Source organism: Mytilus trossulus, chromosome 7 (assembly GCF_036588685.1).
Source record: "Mytilus trossulus isolate FHL-02 chromosome 7, PNRI_Mtr1.1.1.hap1, whole genome shotgun sequence".
Taxonomy (NCBI): domain Eukaryota; kingdom Metazoa; phylum Mollusca; class Bivalvia; order Mytilida; family Mytilidae; genus Mytilus; species Mytilus trossulus.
In genome coordinates this window covers 10784670-10806237 of record NC_086379.1, presented here as the reverse complement: position 1 = coordinate 10806237, position 21568 = coordinate 10784670, and the positions used below count along the sequence as shown (strand labels likewise).

The 21568-nt window shown below is 31.7% G+C and overlaps 1 protein-coding gene across 3 annotated transcripts in view; it reads right to left on the bottom strand.

The window, feature by feature from the left end:
- Positions 1-21568, bottom strand: part of LOC134724623 (intraflagellar transport protein 140 homolog) — a 56025-nt gene that overhangs the window by 32690 nt on the left and 1767 nt on the right. For all 3 annotated transcript variants that reach the window (XM_063587758.1, XM_063587760.1, XM_063587759.1), the window contains exons 2-13: positions 20988-21155; positions 20272-20493; positions 19560-19690; positions 18041-18198; positions 17395-17570; positions 13921-14009; positions 13309-13415; positions 12650-12792; positions 12075-12167; positions 11108-11218; positions 10480-10558; positions 855-946 (exon numbers count right to left, since the gene is read on the bottom strand). In XM_063587758.1, coding sequence (XP_063443828.1) covers positions 855-946; positions 10480-10558; positions 11108-11218; positions 12075-12167; positions 12650-12792; positions 13309-13415; positions 13921-14009; positions 17395-17570; positions 18041-18198; positions 19560-19690; positions 20272-20493; positions 20988-21131 — 1545 coding nt within the window. In that variant the 5' untranslated portion in view covers positions 21132-21155. The remainder of the gene's footprint in view (positions 1-854; positions 947-10479; positions 10559-11107; positions 11219-12074; positions 12168-12649; positions 12793-13308; positions 13416-13920; positions 14010-17394; positions 17571-18040; positions 18199-19559; positions 19691-20271; positions 20494-20987; positions 21156-21568) is intronic.

The window sequence follows — 21568 nt, the reverse complement described above, 5'->3', positions numbered from 1 at the left end:
GGCGTCCTTCAGCTGGCCCCTAAACAAATATATACTAGTTCAGTGATAATGAACGCCATCTAAAGTTAGTTTGGTATTCTGATTTGCAAATTCTTTCTCGACAAGTCTTAATATTATAGAACGTTGTTCAAAGATTTTAAAAATAGGGGTTTGTTTAAAGTTTGTTAACAAACTGAATAGCAGCTGATAGAGGAAATGGATCATCCTTCCTTACGCCTATATCACCCTGGTCGAGCTGTAACCAGTTTTGAGACAAGAGCATTTATTATCAGACGTCACAATGTCTGAGGAAATGTTATCAAGCTTGCTATTGCCAAGTGATAATCTGTCTCAAGGGAGAATGAAAAGATCAGTAATAGAACTATAAACTGATACTGTAAACAAACTTTTATTCGCGGATACTTTATTTCACGTTTTACCCTTTGAAAATTATTTCGCGGCTACTTAATTTTGCGATTTTCTCATTTCTGGATTAAGTTTAATAAGGAAAGATCTAAGTTCTACATATCGTGACGATTTATATTCGCATTTATTTTCTACTTGCAAAAGTCGCGAAAATAAATCGCTCGCAAAAATAAGTTGGTTTACAGTAATCAGGTTTTCTTCGTACCTTAAAATATCAACTGCTCAACACAATGTGGAGCTTTTTAGCTTGTTTGGTGCCTTCACACCCAAAAATGTTCAAGGCTGATATTTTACGATATTGATGTGCAAAAACCTGATTATCTATACTTAATCTATTTTTGTTATTGGACCTGAATTACAAAAAAAAAAATTCAATGAATTTTTTTTTTTTTTTTACATTTTTTAAGGAAATTGTGCAAGATTTAAAAAAAAATCATTCAATACTCTACCTGATGAGTTCTAACTTGTACTTTCCCTGGTTCTATGCAATACACATTTTGCTCATATAAGCAAACCTCCATAGCTTCAGTTGTAAATGTTCCTGAAATATTAATTTTAAGATTCTAAATCTTGTAACATTTAACTGGGCTGAAATATAGAATATTAAACTGTTAACCCAGTTAGAATATTCAAAATTATTGAAAGTAGAAATAAATCACAGTTTTATTCAAATAAAATAAAATTTTACATATTATACATTTTACAAATCATTATCGAAAATGAAGTAGGGGAAATTCGCCTAATTGCGGACACTTTTTAAAATCTGGAAGTTTGGATACCGTGGAGGCCAAATGCGGACATACTGGTGGTTGCACTGGACAGGAAAGGATAGAGGGGTATCAAACGGACTATTTCCCGCGGTTTTATGTCACCTCTCTTGATTGGTAGATTGAAAATACTTAAAACCCGCGGAAATGCGCTGTCGTGTAAATGCGGACATAGGGAGTTAAAATACGGACACATTGTCGTCAAATTGCGGACACTTATTTTTTTAACTACACTTGCCATTCAAAACGAAATTTCTATGTCTTTCTATACCTTTCATGAATACCCTTTCATTGCATCTTAAACCATGTTTTCGCACGTAAACTTGTAATACACGTGGAAAGGTGAAATAATAATAATCAAAAGTATAAATATCTCAAAAATGTAAATTATTAAATGATATAAGAAGCAGGTGCTATTTACAAGCAGGAGCTATTTTGTGCTGACCGTGACAAATTCTTTTGTGCCTATTGTCTATCAAGATGCATACATGTACATGCAAATATACATGATGCTTTGGTGATTTCAAATCGCATGGTATTCGTTTCTATCATTTTTTAGTTTCATAATCACTTTAAAATCAAGTAGTTCTAGAGGATAAGACGTCTTTGGGCTTGATATTTATTTGGTAACACTCCTCAATGTGGAGCCCTGCTGATTGTAATTGTATCTTTATTTCCAATTTTTTGTTTTTATTTTATTTCATTTTTACAAGTTGATCGTTTATATCAATATACAATGTTATTTCCATTGTTTTATGCAATGAAGGTCTACATATAATAGTAATGCTGCAATAGTAATGCTGCAGCTGATTTAATAAGTTTATGTAAATAAATCAAGAGAAAAAACTTCGGTTTCTCTATAGTACAATTTGAATAAAATTTGGATCTATTATAATTTTCATTCGTATAGTTCTGGACAAAATATTCAATTTCATGATGTTTGATGTATAGGGAAAACGGTAGTATTACATTTTCCCAGCATTAGGTTGGCCTTTTGTGTACCCAAGACAGGGCGTAGGAAGTCAACTTAAGAACGCTGTGATTGGATGTATTAAAGGGTACAAGATATTATTTTATTTATCTATTAATAACTACAGTGTGTATAAATTTTAGAACCTATTGAAATATTTTCTAGAGAATTATTCGAAAATGTTGCATAATTAGTAAAGGTTGAATCAAGTGCATTTGGTTACTATGCAATTATTCTAAAAATAGTAAAATCACGTGAAGGCCGCGTGGAGTCTGCATGCACAAAGCGTGATAGATATTGTTCGGAACCAAATTGCGTTCTGAAATTCTCTTGACTTTTTATTACTTTAACGTATTCCCAATCATTTATTTATTTAGTATATTGATATATAATAAAGCCGGACGAAAGTTCATTCGGTTGTTTCGGGATTGTTCTTAAATACTCGGATACATCGGGATTTTTCAATCTCAAAATTCTGAAAATCAAGTGAAGGCTGCTTGGAGTTTGCATGCAGCAAAAAAAGTGAAACCTTTGGGGGAACAACGTAAAAGTAGCATGTTCTGACAGAATATTAGACTTAAGTGAAATGTTTTTGACATCTCTTTTGAAAAAGGTCAAAATGGCTGCCGTTGATATGGACACAGCAAAATTTGAAAAGTGAAGCATTTGCGGCCTTCAACAATGAGAAAAATCACATGCATTATATTTAGTTCGAATTTGTTCAAAAAATATGAAAAGTGAAGCATTTACGGCCTTCAACAATGAGCGAAACCAAATGCATTATATTTAGAAGTTGCTCTAAAAAATATGTAAAATGAAGCATTTTCGACCTTCACCAATGAGCTAATAGCAACTGTTGCTTAAAGACTGTTTCGATGGAAGTCGCGAATTTCTGTATGCTTCCCATTATCATGTCATTGGTCTGTATTCATTATTTTTGTTCTATTTTTTATATTGGGGTATAACAGCGTATAGTATGCATTTACAGTTTAAGATGCCATAAATAAATAAATATAGATTAACTTCTGACACTACAAATTCTGTTAATAAGATATTTATTTAGGCGCTCCATATAAATAACATGATAAGAATCAATCAAGTTCATATGGACAGGTTACTCTGACATTTTTCTATAAATAGAGAATCAGGTGAAAGCTGCATGGGTTCTTATTATAGGACATTAATCACGACCAGGTCAAAAATGTTGCATAATTAGTAAAGGTTGAATCAAGTGCATTTGGTTACTATGCAATTATTCTAAAAATAGTAAAATCACGTGAAGGCCGCGTGGAGTCTGCATGCACAAAGCGTGATAGATATTGTTCGGAACCAAATTGCGTTCTGAAATTCTCTTGACTTCTTATTACTTTAACGTATTCCCAATCATTTATTTATTTAGTATATTGATATATAATAAAGCCGGACGAAAGTTCATTCGGTTGTTTCGGGATTGTTCTTAAATACTCGGATACATCGGGATTTTTCAATCTCAAAATTCTGAAAATCAAGTGAAGGCTGCTTGGAGTTTGCATGCAGCAAAAAAAGTGAAACCTTTGGGGGAACAACGTAAAAGTAGCATGTTCTGACAGAATATTAGACTTAAGTGAAATGTTTTTGACATCTCTTTTGAAAAAGGTCAAAATGGCTGCCGTTGATATGGACACAGCAAAATTTGAAAAGTGAAGCATTTGCGGCCTTCAACAATGAGAAAAATCACATGTATTATATTTAGTTCGAATTTGTTAAAAAAATATGAAAAGTGAAGCATTTACGGCCTTCAACAATGAGCGAAACCAAATGCATTATATTTAGAAGTTGCTCTAAAAAATATGTAAAATGAAGCATTTTCGACCTTCACCAATGAGCTAATAGCAACTGTTGCTTAAAGACTGTTTCGATGGAAGTCGCGAATTTCTGTATGCTTCCCATTATCATGTCATTGGTCTGTATTCATTATTTTTGTTCTATTTTTTATATTGGGGTATAACAGCGTATAGTATGCATTTACAGTTTAAGATGCCATAAATAAATAAATATAGATTAACTTCTGACACTACAAATTCTGTTAATAAGATATTTATTTAGGCGCTCCATATAAATAACATGATAAGAATCAATCAAGTTCATATGGACAGGTTACTCTGACATTTTTCTATAAATAGAGAATCAGGTGAAAGCTGCATGGGTTCTTATTATAGGACATTAATCACGACCAGGTCAAAAATGTTGCATAATTAGTAAAGGTTGAATCAAGTGCATTTGGTTACTATGCAATTATTCTAAAAATAGTAAAATCACGTGAAGGCCGCGTGGAGTCTGCATGCACAAAGCGTGATAGATATTGTTCGGAACCAAATTGCGTTCTGAAATTCTCTTGACTTTTTATTACTTTAACGTATTCCCAATCATTTATTTATTTAGTATAATAAAGCCGGACGAAAGTTCATTCGGTTGTTTCGGGATTGTTCTTAAATACTCGGATACATCGGGATTTTTCAATCTCAAAATTCTGAAAATCAAGTGAAGGCTGCTTGGAGTTTGCATGCAGCAAAAAAAGTGAAACCTTTGGGGGAACAACGTAAAAGTAGCATGTTCTGACAGAATATTAGACTTAAGTGAAATGTTTTTGACATCTCTTTTGAAAAAGGTCAAAATGGCTGCCGTTGATATGGACACAGCAAAATTTGAAAAGTGAAGCATTTGCGGCCTTCAACAATGAGAAAAATCACATGCATTATATTTAGTTCGAATTTGTTCAAAAAATATGAAAAGTGAAGCATTTACGGCCTTCAACAATGAGCGAAACCAAATGCATTATATTTAGAAGTTGCTCTAAAAAATATGTAAAATGAAGCATTTTCGACCTTCATCAATGAGCTAATAGCAACTGTTGCTTAAAGACTGTTTCGATGGAAGTCGCGAATTTCTGTATGCTTCCCATTATCATGTCATTGGTCTGTATTCATTATTTTTGTTCTATTTTTTATATTGGGGTATAACAGCGTATAGTATGCATTTACAGTTTAAGATGCCATAAATAAATAAATATAGATTAACTTCTGACACTACAAATTCTGTTAATAAGATATTTATTTAGGCGCTCCATATAAATAACATGATAAGAATCAATCAAGTTCATATGGACAGGTTACTCTGACATTTTTCTATAAATAGAGAATCAGGTGAAAGCTGCATGGGTTCTTATTATAGGACATTAATCACGACCAGGTCAAAAATGTTGCATAATTAGTAAAGGTTGAATCAAGTGCATTTGGTTACTATGCAATTATTCTAAAAATAGTAAAATCACGTGAAGGCCGCGTGGAGTCTGCATGCACAAAGCGTGATAGATATTGTTCGGAACCAAATTGCGTTCTGAAATTCTCTTGACTTTTTATTACTTTAACGTATTCCCAATCATTTATTTATTTAGTATATTGATATATAATAAAGCCGGACGAAAGTTCATTCGGTTGTTTCGGGATTGTTCTTAAATACTCGGATACATCGGGATTTTTCAATCTCAAAATTCTGAAAATCAAGTGAAGGCTGCTTGGAGTTTGCATGCAGCAAAAAAAGTGAAACCTTTGGGGGAACAACGTAAAAGTAGCATGTTCTGACAGAATATTAGACTTAAGTGAAATGTTTTTGACATCTCTTTTGAAAAAGGTCAAAATGGCTGCCGTTGATATGGACACAGCAAAATTTGAAAAGTGAAGCATTTGCGGCCTTCAACAATGAGAAAAATCACATGTATTATATTTAGTTCGAATTTGTTCAAAAAATATGAAAAGTGAAGCATTTACGGCCTTCAACAATGAGCGAAACCAAATGCATTATATTTAGAAGTTGCTCTAAAAAATATGTAAAATGAAGCATTTTCGACCTTCACCAATGAGCTAATAGCAACTGTTGCTTAAAGACTGTTTCGATGGAAGTCGCGAATTTCTGTATGCTTCCCATTATCATGTCATTGGTCTGTATTCATTATTTTTGTTCTATTTTTTATATTGGGGTATAACAGCGTATAGTATGCATTTACAGTTTAAGATGCCATAAATAAATAAATATAGATTAACTTCTGACACTACAAATTCTGTTAATAAGATATTTATTTAGGCGCTCCATATAAATAACATGATAAGAATCAATCAAGTTCATATGGACAGGTTACTCTGACATTTTTCTATAAATAGAGAATCAGGTGAAAGCTGCATGGGTTCTTATTATAGGACATTAATCACGACCAGGTCAAAAATGTTGCATAATTAGTAAAGGTTGAATCAAGTGCATTTGGTTACTATGCAATTATTCTAAAAATAGTAAAATCACGTGAAGGCCGCGTGGAGTCTGCATGCACAAAGCGTGATAGATATTGTTCGGAACCAAATTGCGTTCTGAAATTCTCTTGACTTTTTATTACTTTAACGTATTCCCAATCATTTATTTATTTAGTATAATAAAGCCGGACGAAAGTTCATTCGGTTGTTTCGGGATTGTTCTTAAATACTCGGATACATCGGGATTTTTCAATCTCAAAATTCTGAAAATCAAGTGAAGGCTGCTTGGAGTTTGCATGCAGCAAAAAAAGTGAAACCTTTGGGGGAACAACGTAAAAGTAGCATGTTCTGACAGAATATTAGACTTAAGTGAAATGTTTTTGACATCTCTTTTGAAAAAGGTCAAAATGGCTGCCGTTGATATGGACACAGCAAAATTTGAAAAGTGAAGCATTTGCGGCCTTCAACAATGAGAAAAATCACATGCATTATATTTAGTTCGAATTTGTTCAAAAAATATGAAAAGTGAAGCATTTACGGCCTTCAACAATGAGCGAAACCAAATGCATTATATTTAGAAGTTGCTCTAAAAAATATGTAAAATGAAGCATTTTCGACCTTCATCAATGAGCTAATAGCAACTGTTGCTTAAAGACTGTTTCGATGGAAGTCGCGAATTTCTGTATGCTTCCCATTATCATGTCATTGGTCTGTATTCATTATTTTTGTTCTATTTTTTATATTGGGGTATAACAGCGTATAGTATGCATTTACAGTTTAAGATGCCATAAATAAATAAATATAGATTAACTTCTGACACTACAAATTCTGTTAATAAGATATTTATTTAGGCGCTCCATATAAATAACATGATAAGAATCAATCAAGTTCATATGGACAGGTTACTCTGACATTTTTCTATAAATAGAGAATCAGGTGAAAGCTGCATGGGTTCTTATTATAGGACATTAATCACGACCAGGTCAAAAATGTTGCATAATTAGTAAAGGTTGAATCAAGTGCATTTGGTTACTATGCAATTATTCTAAAAATAGTAAAATCACGTGAAGGCCGCGTGGAGTCTGCATGCACAAAGCGTGATAGATATTGTTCGGAACCAAATTGCGTTCTGAAATTCTCTTGACTTTTTATTACTTTAACGTATTCCCAATCATTTATTTATTTAGTATATTGATATATAATTTTATTTTTTTTGTTATATGTTTTCTGTTTTTTTTTGGGTCGATTTTTTTTTCTCAGTATCTTTGAATTTTTCACACTAGCTGTTTTTAGATAAAATGAATAGCGTATGAAGAACATGTGTGGTACCTCGTGCTGGTTCTTATACTATGGTGTTGTTTCATTCATATTTTACGTAGAATAAGACACAGACTTCAGATGAATTATAGGACGATGCCTTTAAGATTGTTATGCACACAGTTTGACAATATATGTATAGAAATCGATTCAGTTTTGTCTTTGTTCTTTTCATACAAAAATATTTCAAATTTCATTTAAATAGAGGAAAAGTAAACAGGGATAAACATAGATGGGTTTAGACATAATTACAAGGCAAGATACAAAATTACTTATCCATCGGCCTGTCTATTCAAGATTCATTCACCAATTTATCTTAAATGTACTTTGATGGATAGTGATCATACACAACCTTTTTAAATCCCAATTGAAGAATCTCCATTAATTTCGATTTTCTTGTGGCGCATTTCTATTTTTTTTTAAATGACCGATGGTGTCTTTTCTTAACTTTGTCAGTTTCCTTGTTTATGTTTGTTTTCCGATTCATCGGATTTTTTTCATGACAGAGACGGACAGACAGACAGACGAATGAATAAACAATGCCATTACTATTGTACGCTTGCAGGAAGTCAAAAGAGATCATTAAAGCCGATGAAATGGTATTTAATTTGATCATATTTTAAAAAGTTTTATATACTGAATCATTCCTCCAAAATAATGTCCTTGATATAAATAAGTTCGTATGTCTCTTCTGTATTAAAAATGTCCAACTCTTTATCTCTTCTACCTAATTGTCTAGCAATAAACACAATGCTGCTGGGTTCATTTTCTTTATCACTTTCAATCATTTCGCATAGTAGTGTTAATACATATACATGTTTTGATAAACATAATAATTTCATGAATAAACAGCAAACAGCATCATTTTCAAACAGCCACTCTTCTTCGAGAAATTGTTGCAATTAAATTTTGGCAAATATTTTAGGTACATTTGATTTCATTCCATTTGCTTTTGCAAAAAGTCCGAAACCTGTAGACATTCTGTAATGACAGAGAGAGATAGACTTAAAAACCCAGCTTTGAGCAGGACGTTTTTCATTTTTTTACCTAGTGAAGATGTGTGCAATTTGGTGTCTATTCTAAACATGCATGTATTTTAAGTCATTGCCTGACTAATCAGCCCTTACATATTTGATGTGGGGTTCGTGCTGTTTATTCTTTAGTTTTCTACGTTGTGTCATGTGTACTATTGTTTAACTCATTTATAGCCATTGCGTGGTCAGTTTATTATCGATTTATGAATTTGAATCTCGCTCTGGTATTTTTTTTTATCTTTATTAATGTCCCTCTGGTATCTTTCGTCTCTCTTTTACCATCAATTGTCACACTGAGAAATGAAATTAGAGAGTATATATGTCTCTGGTATAGTACAGTAAAATTAAACAGTTATAGGAAGTATAGATCAAAAAAATTTCAACTATTTATTTTATTATTGTAGTAAGGTATAAAAATCATGAAAAGTAATATTTTAATATGTATTTGCATTCTATTTGCTTTCGATTTAATCTTTTTTACCCCAAAAACATAAATATAAGGAACAATTTTGAATGCTGACAAAAAACAGGAAGTAACTTCAGTTGTTTATAACACACAGTGTAATTATCTACAACTTAAAGCTAATTAAGGTACTTGTTAATTAACAGAGTGTTTGACACCAAAGCTGCCAAGTGAAGCCATGCACTCAATAGGTCACTTAGTTTGACAGTTTACACAGCTAGCTGAACTTCCTGTTCATGGAAGAATTACGAATTTGCCGGTTTTTCCAAGGAAATTCACTTACGAAATAAATCTAAAGGCTATTAAAAAATCCATGTGAAAATGGGTCATTTTCGAAATTTCTTCAGGATTATTCAATGACCCGGCGGGTCTCCGGGATGACCCCTCAGATGATTGGGAAATTCTCGGGTCAGCAGTCAGTTGACAGGTATGCAATTGTAGTAAAAATCAGACTACCAAATGCATATAATATTTGTAATTTGAACAATAAAATAAAAACAAATCAACCCAAATCTTTATTGAGATCATATTTATGTATCTGATTCGCATTATTACTGTATATATACAAATGTATAAAGATACTAAGATAATTTTGCGTATGTTCCACATCATGGTATTGACATCGCACCACTACACATGGTGTTCAAAAAATCTTGTGTCCGCATTTCGGCTATCACATTATTTTCGGTAGTGTAAATGCGGACACTTGCTTTTCCATATTTTGTAATCATATTTAGACAAATCAGTAAAAAGAGTAAACAGAAATGTGTTCTTGAATATAATACGCAATTGCCTTTTTCTTTTCAACACATGAGATTACCATAATTACATGAATAAATGTGTATTGACTGTGACACGATGACTTTGGATTTTTCCCAAATTTCCCGGGTTTCGAACATGTTGGCATAAGCTATTTATAGCATGTACTTTCCATCACATGGCATGAAAGTAAATCGTAAGTTATGAACATGATATTATCATTGCAACAAAATAAAGCGTCAATAAAAAACAAAACCCTTTTTTTCATATATTTATTTTCTTTATTTTCCTCAAAATTTTATTGAAAAGTGTGAAATTCGTTTTCCGTCCGCATATCCCCGCTGTCCGCAATTAGGCGAATTTCCCCTATGACAAATCTTTTCCAATTGATTTCAATCAATAATTTGTATACAGATTTTTACGCACCCTAATGAAATTAGTAAAAACTAACAATTGATATATCATGCATGAAAAAAATGAATACCTGCAGCTTTTATTGATGCTTTGTCTTGAGCATAGTCATATGTAATTACTCTTCTACCATTCCACAAAGCCAAGGCATCCTAAAGAGAAAGCAAAATTTGAGCAAAAGTATATTCAATTTTGTAATATAATACAGTTTTACTGTTTTTTTCAGTTAGTGTTTCAATTGAGGATTTAAAATTGTGATTACAAGAAAATAACTAACAGGCGAGGTGGTTAGAACTGTCAACTTCCATCAATGTTGGGTCCTCTTTTTCTATTTCTTCATTTTGACTTTTGTTATTGTATAGATTCCTTGCAAATGTCACAGAATTAAAAACAGAATGATCTTTTTGGTGAAACAATAATAATAAAGGTCTAACTATTTAAAAAAATAAATATGAATAAAATTTGGAAATGTTAATGTGAAAATTGCAATTGGATAGTTGTCAAAAACAGTAGAACGGGTGTAATAATTCTTAATAGCACTATTTGAATCTTGCATATTTTTCTAAATATTTCAAAATCCCAATAATAAATGCCCACAAAAATTTCAAAACTTACAATACACTGTTTATTCAAAACTGCTTAAAACTTTTTCCTCCTCACCATAACTAAACTCACTACAATAATAACTTTAGTTTCATTACCTTTGTTGTGTAGATGCCTTTGACCTGTATTTCTGTTTTTAGATCATGGTGCTGTCCTGTAGCAAACATCTCTACCGATAAAGAACTAGGACCGTACTGTACAACAGCCGTCTGAAATAACAGATAGTTCAGAATACAGAACATAACATTACAAAAGTTTAAAACATAGAGTAAACAAAGACATGAATCTATTAATCAATCAACATAATTGTTTTGTCTTTTAACATTTTAAGGATGTACACCTCTGAGGAGCCAAAAATATCTAGAATTAAACTTTTTTTCTTAACCTGATTTTCAGGTTGATAAGACTGCAACAAAATAATTGGTGAAGAAAAAATCATATGGTGGTGCACTTTTTTTTTTGCTACGGCCCTTTAAAAATGGCCAATTTTGATAATTTTTCAATTTTCATCAATTTTTACCTATTTTGGGGCTATTATCGTGAAATTTGCCTCTGAAAATGATATGGATGAACATGATTCTTGTGAAATCATTTTTTGTATCCCTCACCTATTTTCTCTAAATTTTGGCTAAAAATACTGACTAGATTGGTCATAAAATTTGAAAACTGGATTACTCAAAAACCATTCATTGTAATTATAAATACACATTTTTTTTTCACAGAGTTATGTTTGATTATAATTTTTTAAAATTCTTTGATATTTTCCACTTTGTATCACATGTTTTGAAAATAATTCAAGAACGAGATTTCAACGAGACTGAAACAGACTGAAAAGTCAGAAGAATACATCCATAATACCATGATTATCAAATTTATATTTAATTGAATTTTCAAAACCATTGTAATTGTACATGTTATAATTAGTCTCGGTTTTCATCCTTAATATTAAAAAGCAAAAACCACTAAATAAAAAGGAATAAGGAAAAAGTAAGCAAAATAAAATAATATGTAACAAAATTAAGTCACATAGATTTACTAATCTTTACTAAGAAAGGTAACTCTTACCTGATCTTTATAGCCAGAACTCATGGTATGTTCACTCAACATAAATACATTGGCTATTGTGTTTACTGCTAGGAGGTTCTTGCTGGATCCCCACTGAAACATCATAGAGGATGTTAAATCAACTTGTTCAATTACAAACATGTGTGTGTCATTTGGATTTCAAGAATTTAAGCTTTGAGCCTACCCAAGAAGGTTAGTAACAAAAACCACCACTTTTATACAATCATGAATTAAGTGTTCACAAAAATGACTGGCATATTAAATCATTATCCTGGTAACTTTGATAACTATATACAGGATATAAAGTTTACAATTTTTATCAAGACTTGAACTATCTTAGTTCTTCAGCAAAATTATAAATAGCAAAGAATAAGAGACTGTGGTATTGTCATTAAATGCCTCGGACTGGTGCATTATATTGATGACCAGCATTATAGATATTTAAATTCAATGATAACTGTTTTAATATCTACGCAAAAATGAAGTATTGTTTTAGAAATCCAGCAAATTCTATAAGATGTCATTACATTCCAACTATGTCACAGAATAAATATTTACTCATTGATTTTGTTTACCTCTACTTGTCTTATAGAACCTTCTACAGTTGCTGGTGCCTGTAACTTCCACTTTTGTTCCCCCTCAACTTTCTTTCCACCAATAGGTGGCGACCATTTCCATAAGGCTATGTCACCCATATTAGTACCTCCAGCCAGCATTCCTATAATTACAAATGATTTCCTCATCAAAATGAAACTATTTTCTCACCATAGGACTAGATCAATGTAGAAACATTATCAATTGAAACTATGTATGGTTAAGCAACACATGTACATATGCGAGTAATGCCTTTGACAGTTTGTAAATCTTTTTTGTAAATAAGTTACTATCAATATCTCATTATAAATAATGCCAGATGTTCTTTAAACTTCATAGCCCGTGTGTTCTGCTGTTTCTGCATCAACATTTTGAAGGAACCTAGTGTTTTTTACCTTTTTTGTGTGTAAAATGCATTTATCTTAAAAGGATATTTTGGGGTTATTTCAGCTTATTTTCAAATTCTTTGTTTTTATTTTATAGTTTCTAATCATTTTTTTTCTCTTGACTGATGCTTAATTTTTTAATGTACTCAACATCTTTTCCAAAAGTGTACATACAACAAGAACGATTACTTATATTAATTTAAATTACAGTAAAATCAAAAAATGTTTGTACACATAAAATATATACAACACACCTTTCTCCTGACTATATGAAATACACATAACATTTTCATTTGGATCATAGCTGTTGTGTCCATCTAGTGATAAGATGTAATTATCTTCATTATCTAAATCCCACATTCTGAAAAGATATTGTAATACACATTTAACTAATGGAATTTAAAATGATTTGCTTATTCAATACTATTCAAAAACTTAATAACAATAAACAATAAGTATTAATCATGAAGTATCAGGCTCTAATACTTTGGTACTAAGTTCTTCATTTCATTGGTAGCTTTCAGAAAATATCAATATTTTAACCTTTGATTAATGGGAAATCCTGATTTATACTGCAAATATGCTATTTGTGCAATCAAATTGCATTGACCATATATTCATTTGTGATATACAACCAGAGACTGTATATTGCCTTCTTTATGACATTGGCATTGCCTTTCCTTAAGGGTTTTTTATGATGTCAAAAAGAATACCATCAATATTTCATTTTGAATAGTTGTAAACGTTGTATTACAAAGTGAATAGGCATACATAATTTAGAAATCTAAATTTTTATTATATCTGTAAAGAGGATTATCTATTTCCTTTTTTTCAAGGACAGATATTGTTTTTTATAATAAACCTACCTGACTGCTCCTTCACCAGTAGCTGTTGCCAGTATGCCTTTCCCAGCCCATATAACTGTTGGGTTATCTCCCTTGCCAGACATCTTCACCTAAAAGACAAAACTAATCCAGTCAATTTTACATCACAAAAAGATACTAACTCGAATAATTGAAGCCCTTTCTGTGTCCGATGTTCTCCCACACAAGGGCTTGAACTCCTTGTGATCATTGGCCGCGTCGCCTGCTCTCTGTGAGAGAGAGCCAATCGGCGGCGATCAGACTAATGAGTCTGCGCATCTGTCTAGTAATTGTCTTACCAAAAACGTGTGTTCAATTAACACAAATCCGATAATAATTAATTAACATTAATTAACATCAGTTAACATCAGTTAACATCATTTAACATCAATCAACATCTGGAACTCCTCCTTCCTTAGCTGCCAATTTAAATCTAAATTCCCATATTGCATAGCGGTTTGAATTTTCCCGTTGACGGTCTTGATCAAGGAAGACGTTCAGGCGTTAATGTAGCCTTCGTAGATCAGCAGAATATAACGACTGAATTATTCGGGTTAAAAAAGATACTAGCAAAGTCATAATTTTGGAACAGGAATATCAAGGAGTTCATATATTTGATTCATAATGGCAAAACTTAACTAAAATAGCTTACATATGGTTTTATAATAATTATTGTTGTATATTTGTAATAATTTAGCTATAAAATTAAATGACAGTCAGATGTGAAATAAATTGGATATTGTTAATGATATGGATGACTTCATTTTTAAAACACATTTTTACAAGTTTCCCTATTGTGGCCCGAGAACACAGTTATTTCGTAATAATTACATAAGATGTATGTTTCATTATAATACTTTATTCTGATTAGCTAACTGCACATCACGCGTTATTCCGTAAGCAGTTGCATTGCTCAATACAACTTTTCATTCATGATAACACGTGGTCCAACAATAAAGTGCACAGGTGAATTAAATTAAAAAAATACATAAAATTCGTGTTTTTATGATCATAGATAAAAAATGTAATTATAAGTATTGAATGCTTCTCTTTGTAACTTTATAGGGTTGTAAAAGCGTTGACCGTGCGCACATTTTTAGAATGAAGCGCTTCCGTGCTTCATACAAAATGTACTTCGGTCACCGCTTTTACACCCCAATAAATTTACAAAAAGAAACATTCAATTCTTAAGTGCATTTCTTTTAGACAATAAATTCAAATTAAAAAAACCGCACCTGCTCTTTCTCAAAAATATTTTTACAGTGTAGTGTACTACCAGTGAGACAAATAATATCAAAATTATAGAAACTTCTCCCAGCTCTAACTCAAAATATTGACAATTCTGTGTTAAGGGGGTGTAAAATTCAGTTCGACAGCTTCAGACGTGATAAAATTTGACCTTTTAGAACTGGACCAATTCACTACTTAACATAAAGTTTCAGCACCCAAATTTTTTTGACATGTAATTACATCCCCCTTCTTAATATTTCATGCATTTAATATAAATAAATAAATTGGGAAAGTGTATTAAATAAAACATGCAAGTTATACACTGTTTACACTAGGGACTATATTCGTAGACAACGAAAACCAAAGGACGATAACTGTGTCCTTGGACCTAATAGGACAGAAAGACTTGACCAATCTTTATAAAACTTTGCATAACCTAAGCTCAGGCAATAATAAGATAGTTTGCCAAGTTTCATGGCCATATGTCATATATAACAGAAACTATGGTCATTTTAGTATTGACATTTGGATGTTTATTTTTGACGTATAAATTAAATATCTTCAACTGTCAAGATTTTGGCCTAAAAACTTGAAATTTTGCAAAAATTTGCTTTTAAATGCTCTTAAATATTAGACATTAAGTATTAAAAGCATCTGCATACTCATTTTATTTATCAGATGTATTGTATTTATTCCAAAGTCAAATTTATATGCGCCTATGCCTGAAAATAGAGATTTTCCAATTCAGGGAAGCCTTATATAAATATGCATTTTTCTCAGCCAATTTGAAGTTTTTGAAGTTTTTTAAGCTTAAATTATTCTTTCATATATATTAAATGTACTTTAAATGTATAGAAAAGTTACAAAAAGTATACCACATGAGTATAAAATGGTCTTGGAGCATGTAGTACTGAGAATTATTTAGAGTCAATGTAGGCGGTAGTCCATATTGACATATAAAAATGCACACAGAAGCTATCAAAAGTGAAAATGTGTTACGTTTTGTTCATTTCTATGCTAAGGTGTTATGATACAAAAAACAATATGGTCTGACGGCCTGTTTTTTCACTTTTCGATGGAAAACTTGCATTTAGTTTTAGTCTCAATAGGCATAAATTTTGACCACTTACTATCATACAGGAAAAAACAAATGGTAGCCTTTAAAGGAGTAAGGTGTACTGAATATAGTTAAATACTTTTTTTACAGATTTAGTGAAATATTTGTGATGGACTACAGATTTGATGTACAAAGCGCTTCACATTTTACATACATCAATTAGGCCGTTTAACCAGGGCCATGAATACAAAATATGCTGCACTTTTTTCTGTGATAATCTACTTTTAACTTTATTCTGAGTTCACAAATGGTTAATTTAATTTGATTTAAGCATAGAAACACAAATGTCAGAATCAAAAAAGCTGTCAGATAGAAAGTCTGCATGCCTCTTAGGCATAAAATGTAAACTGCTTTAAAATGCTTATTAGAGCCGTAGAATGCCAAAATGACACTTTTTAACAGAATTTCTGTAAACCAAAGATGTAAATCCTTTACTTTATTGAGTTTGACAAATTGAAACCAGCAAATCATTCAGGAAAGTTCCCAAAGTACAGAATCTAGATTTCAGGAATCCATCTCTTAGGCCCGAGAACACAGTTATTTCGTAGTGCATTTCTTTTAGACAATAAATTCAAATTAAAAAAATCGCACCTGCTCTTTCTCAAAAATATTTTTACAGTGTAGTGTACTACCAGTGAGACAAATAATATCAAAATTATAGAAACTTCTCCCAGCTCTAACTCAAAATATTGACAATTCTGTGTTAAGGTGGTGTAAAATTCAGTTCAACAGCTTCAGACGTGATAAAATTTGACCTTTTAGAACTGGACCAATTCACTACTTAACATAAAGTTTCAGCACCCAAATTTTTTTGACATGTAATTACATCCCCCTTCTTAATATTTCATGCATTTAATATAAATAAATAAATTGGGAAAGTGTATTAAATAAAACATGCAAGTTATACACTGTTTACACTAGGGACTATATTCGTAGACAACGAAAACCAAAGGACGATAACTGTGTCCTTGGACCAACGGGAAAATGCTCTAATATTTAAGAATTTTCGTTAATTTTCTCTATTGAGATGGGGAGTACAAAAAAACATGTAAAATATGAAAATTTTTGTTGAATATTTTACAAAGTTAATTCAAATGTAGTTTCTTCATTTTATAACAACTACATCATACTTTAAGTATTTCTTTTGCATCCCCTTCTGGTAGAATTGCATGTTGTGTTAGAATCAGATTCTCTGTAACAGTGATTAAGACATTCTTCTCTTCATAAAACAAAAGTTTTAATATAGGTCCATCAGCTGTGAATATCTGTGTACACTGTCCAGATTCTCCAACAAAATAAACACCACCTAAAAAATACATAATTTTTAAATATCACTGTCTTCATTTCTGAAAAGATATAAAAACTACAAAATAATTTGGGAATACAAAGGGGACAATCAAAATTAATGGCAAAAAAAAGATGTTAGATGAAAAGATAAAGAAGTCCAAATAACACTGCATATTGAACACTAAAGATTGAGTTACAGGAAACTCCACCAACTATTTAAATTAACAATGCAATGGGATAATATCATTTTTCAATCTGCTGAAAAAAAATCCGTTTTCTTGTTTTATGTCAAAATGTATGTCATGAGGCATTTAGACATTCTTTCATTGTTCAGAAATCTATTAAATTAATTTTTTACATGTTACAAGTAAAAATTATCACCTAATTGGGTTATACAACTTATGCTTATTCTTTTTTCTTTTACCAAAAGGGGAAGGTTTCACTATAATCATGATAATTGTAATATTTAAACAAATGATGTTATATTACCTGAAGCACCACCTAAGTAGAATGTCATACTTTCTGAGGAACCAAAGGGAGAGCCTCCCATTTTAATACTATTACTTTTTCCGCTCTTCTTCCAGTTGAACATATCCAAAGCACTCTCATCACCACTGACTGCAGCCTTGGCTAGCTGACTTATATCTCTGTAAAATCAAATAAATACAATTGGAATAGATTCCTCATTATAGGTTATAGCAAATAACCACTGACTGCAGCCTTGGCTAGCTGACTTATATCTCTGTAAAATCAAATAAATACATTTGGAATAGATTCCTCATTATAGGTTATAGCAAATAACCACTGACTGCAGCCTTGGCTAGCTGACTTATATCTCTGTAAAATCAAATAAATACATTTGGAATAGATTCCTCATTATAGGTTATAGCAAATAACCACTGACTGCAGCCTTGGCTAGCTGACTTATATCTCTGTAAAATCAAATAAATACATTTGGAATAGATTCCTCATTATAGGTTATAGCAAATAACCACTGACTGCAGCCTTGGCTAGCTGACTTATATCTCTGTAAAATCAAATAAATACATTTGGAATAGATTCCTCATTATAGGTTATAGCAAATAACCACTGACTGCAGCCTTGGCTAGCTGACTTATATCTCTGTAAAATCAAATAAATACATTTGGAATAGATTCCTCATTATAGGTTATAGCAAATAACCACTGACTGCAGCCTTGGCTAGCTGACTTATATCTCTGTAAAATCAAATAAATACATTTGGAATAGATTCCTCATTTTAGGTTATAGCAAATAATATTAAAACAAACATTAAAATAATATATACAATTTTCATTTATATCTTCTCTTAATTCAACATGTTTAAATTTCTTTCATTTTTATGAAAAGTCTTACAGAAATTTGTTTTTTCATATTTAAATTACTTTCTAATGTAAATTATCCCAGCCTAACTTTCTATTTTTTTTCCTTCAAAGTTATGAGAAAGATTTAGTGTTTACAATGCCCGATGAAGAATTGTTGCAATTATGGTAATGTAAGAAGGAAGGGAAACAGTATGAGAATCTATGTCTCAAAAAATACCTACAAACACTTGACAAACTAAAACATAAGAACAGCTAAACCGTAGATATGCCATATGTTTAGACAGAATTGTTATCTATAAATATAAAATTGAGAATGGAAATGGGGAATGTGTCAAAGAGACAACAACCCGACCAAATAAAAAAACACAACAGCAGAAGGTCACCAACAGGTCTTCAATGTAGCGAGAAATTCCCGCACCCGGAGGCGTCCTTCAGCTGGCCCCTAAACAAATATATACTAGTTCAGTGATAATGAACACCATACTAATTTCCAAATTGTACACAAGAAACTAAAATTAAAATAATACAAGACTTACAAAGACTATAAATATACATGTATAGCATGGCCATGAACAAAAGAACCAATTACTTCTTATAATGTAAATAATCTAAACCAAGTATAAATTATCAAAAAAAAAATATGGTGTGATGTAAATGTTACTTACGTGGCTGGATCTTGTGGTGGTATTGGTTTACATAAGATCTTGTTTAATGGTTCCTGAACATGATGTTGGTGGAGGGGATTCTGTTGCAATCTACCTTTACTGTCAGCTTTCCATACCATAACTACTCCTGACTATAAACAGATAATATATCAAGCTCAATATTCATTACCTATAAATGTCAAAGCCACATATTTTCCCCTTTTAGCTTTACTATGATTACATACATGTATGACCTCCATATGAAGATTAAAGGCAACAGTAGTATACTGCTGTTCAAAACTCATAAATCCATGGACAAAAAAACTAAATCGAGGTAACAAACTAAAACCGAGGGAAACGAATTAAATATAAGAGAACAAAGACATAACACCGAAACGTAACACACACAGAAACAGACCAAGCATCAGACAAAACACCACGAGAATAATAAATATAACATGAAAACCAAATACATGAATTTGGGATAGACAAGTACCGTGCCACGTCTTATTTCAATATCTCAAAAATAAGAGAAAACACAAACGACTCAACGTTAAAATGCAACACACACTGAAACTACCACATCAGTTTGCTTCCATGCACTTCATATTAAAGAAATAAGTCAACATTTTAAACCAATAGCCTAGATATTTCGGATATGTAAGATAAAATGCAACGGTTTAGTAATGTGAAAATTCTGTTACAATTATACTATACTCTTCCCCATCCATACCTTATCTCCAGAAGTCAAGCGAGTACCATTACTACTCCATTCCAGCACAGTAATGGGGGTTTTATGTAGAGGTAATCCCTCAAACAATTCTCCATCAGCACTATTCCAAATAAGTAGTTCTCCATTATCCCAGCCAACTGCTATGATCTTTTTGTTAGGATGCCATGCACTGGATGTGGCTTGACAACTTCTCTGAAGCGCAACATTAAGTAACTGTTCTCCCTGATTTGAGAAAAAAGTATAACAAATATATTACAATGTATAAAATGACATGACTTTTTATGTAAACAAATAATTCTGAGAAAATGATTTTGCAATATTAATGTAACAGCGTTTATACTGAAATTAAACACATGATTTATGCTAGATTACAATATACTAGAAATCTGAGGATAACAATATTTTGCACGCAGGTATATACATGAATGTATGTAATAAAATGGAAATGGGGAATGCGTCAAAGAGAGAACAACCCGACCATAGAGCAGAGTATAAATACATCAAACCTCAATCATCTTATGATTGTTTTCTTCTGTTGTTTTTAACACTATGTGAATAATAAATAATTTGCAATGTTTTTTCCTGGCAAGTTTAAATACCAAATCTGAAAAAGAAGTCTTGTTTAGGGGCCAGTTGTAGCCTCATTCTAGTTGTAGATTTTCTTGCAATGTTGATGACCCATTGCAAGTTATTCAATTTTTTATTTTATGATTTACCTCTTCCATATACAGATGGACAGCACCACCTGAAGCATCACTGTAAGTATTAACAGCCAGATGAGGAGAACCACTATACCATGATACATCAGTATTAATCCCCTGAGCATCGGTCTTTAACCGATGGTCAAAATAAACAGCCATTCTTGTTTTCTAATCTTTCTAACTCTGCAAAACAAACAAAAACAACTTTCAAATAAAAAAAAAATCACATCCAGACTAAAAAACATGCACCAAGGACACTTATGTGTGCAATTGTTTGAATTAAGCCTATCTGATTGATATTTTATAGTTCATCTTTCTTTCTATGTTCATGATCATGTGATGTTATACTTTTGTTTCAGAAAAGGGAGAAGGCTTGGTAATTTTAAAACGTTTAATCCCGTTGCAAATGTTTGAACTTGTCCTAAGACAAGAATCTGTTGTACAGTAGTTGTTGTCTGATTATGTATTTCATACGTGTTTCTCTTCTGTATATAGATTAGACTGGGGTTTTCCCCGTTTGAATGGTTTAACACTAGTAATTTTCAGGGACCTTTATAGCTTGCTGTTCGCCTTGAGCCAAGTCTTTAGTGAGAACC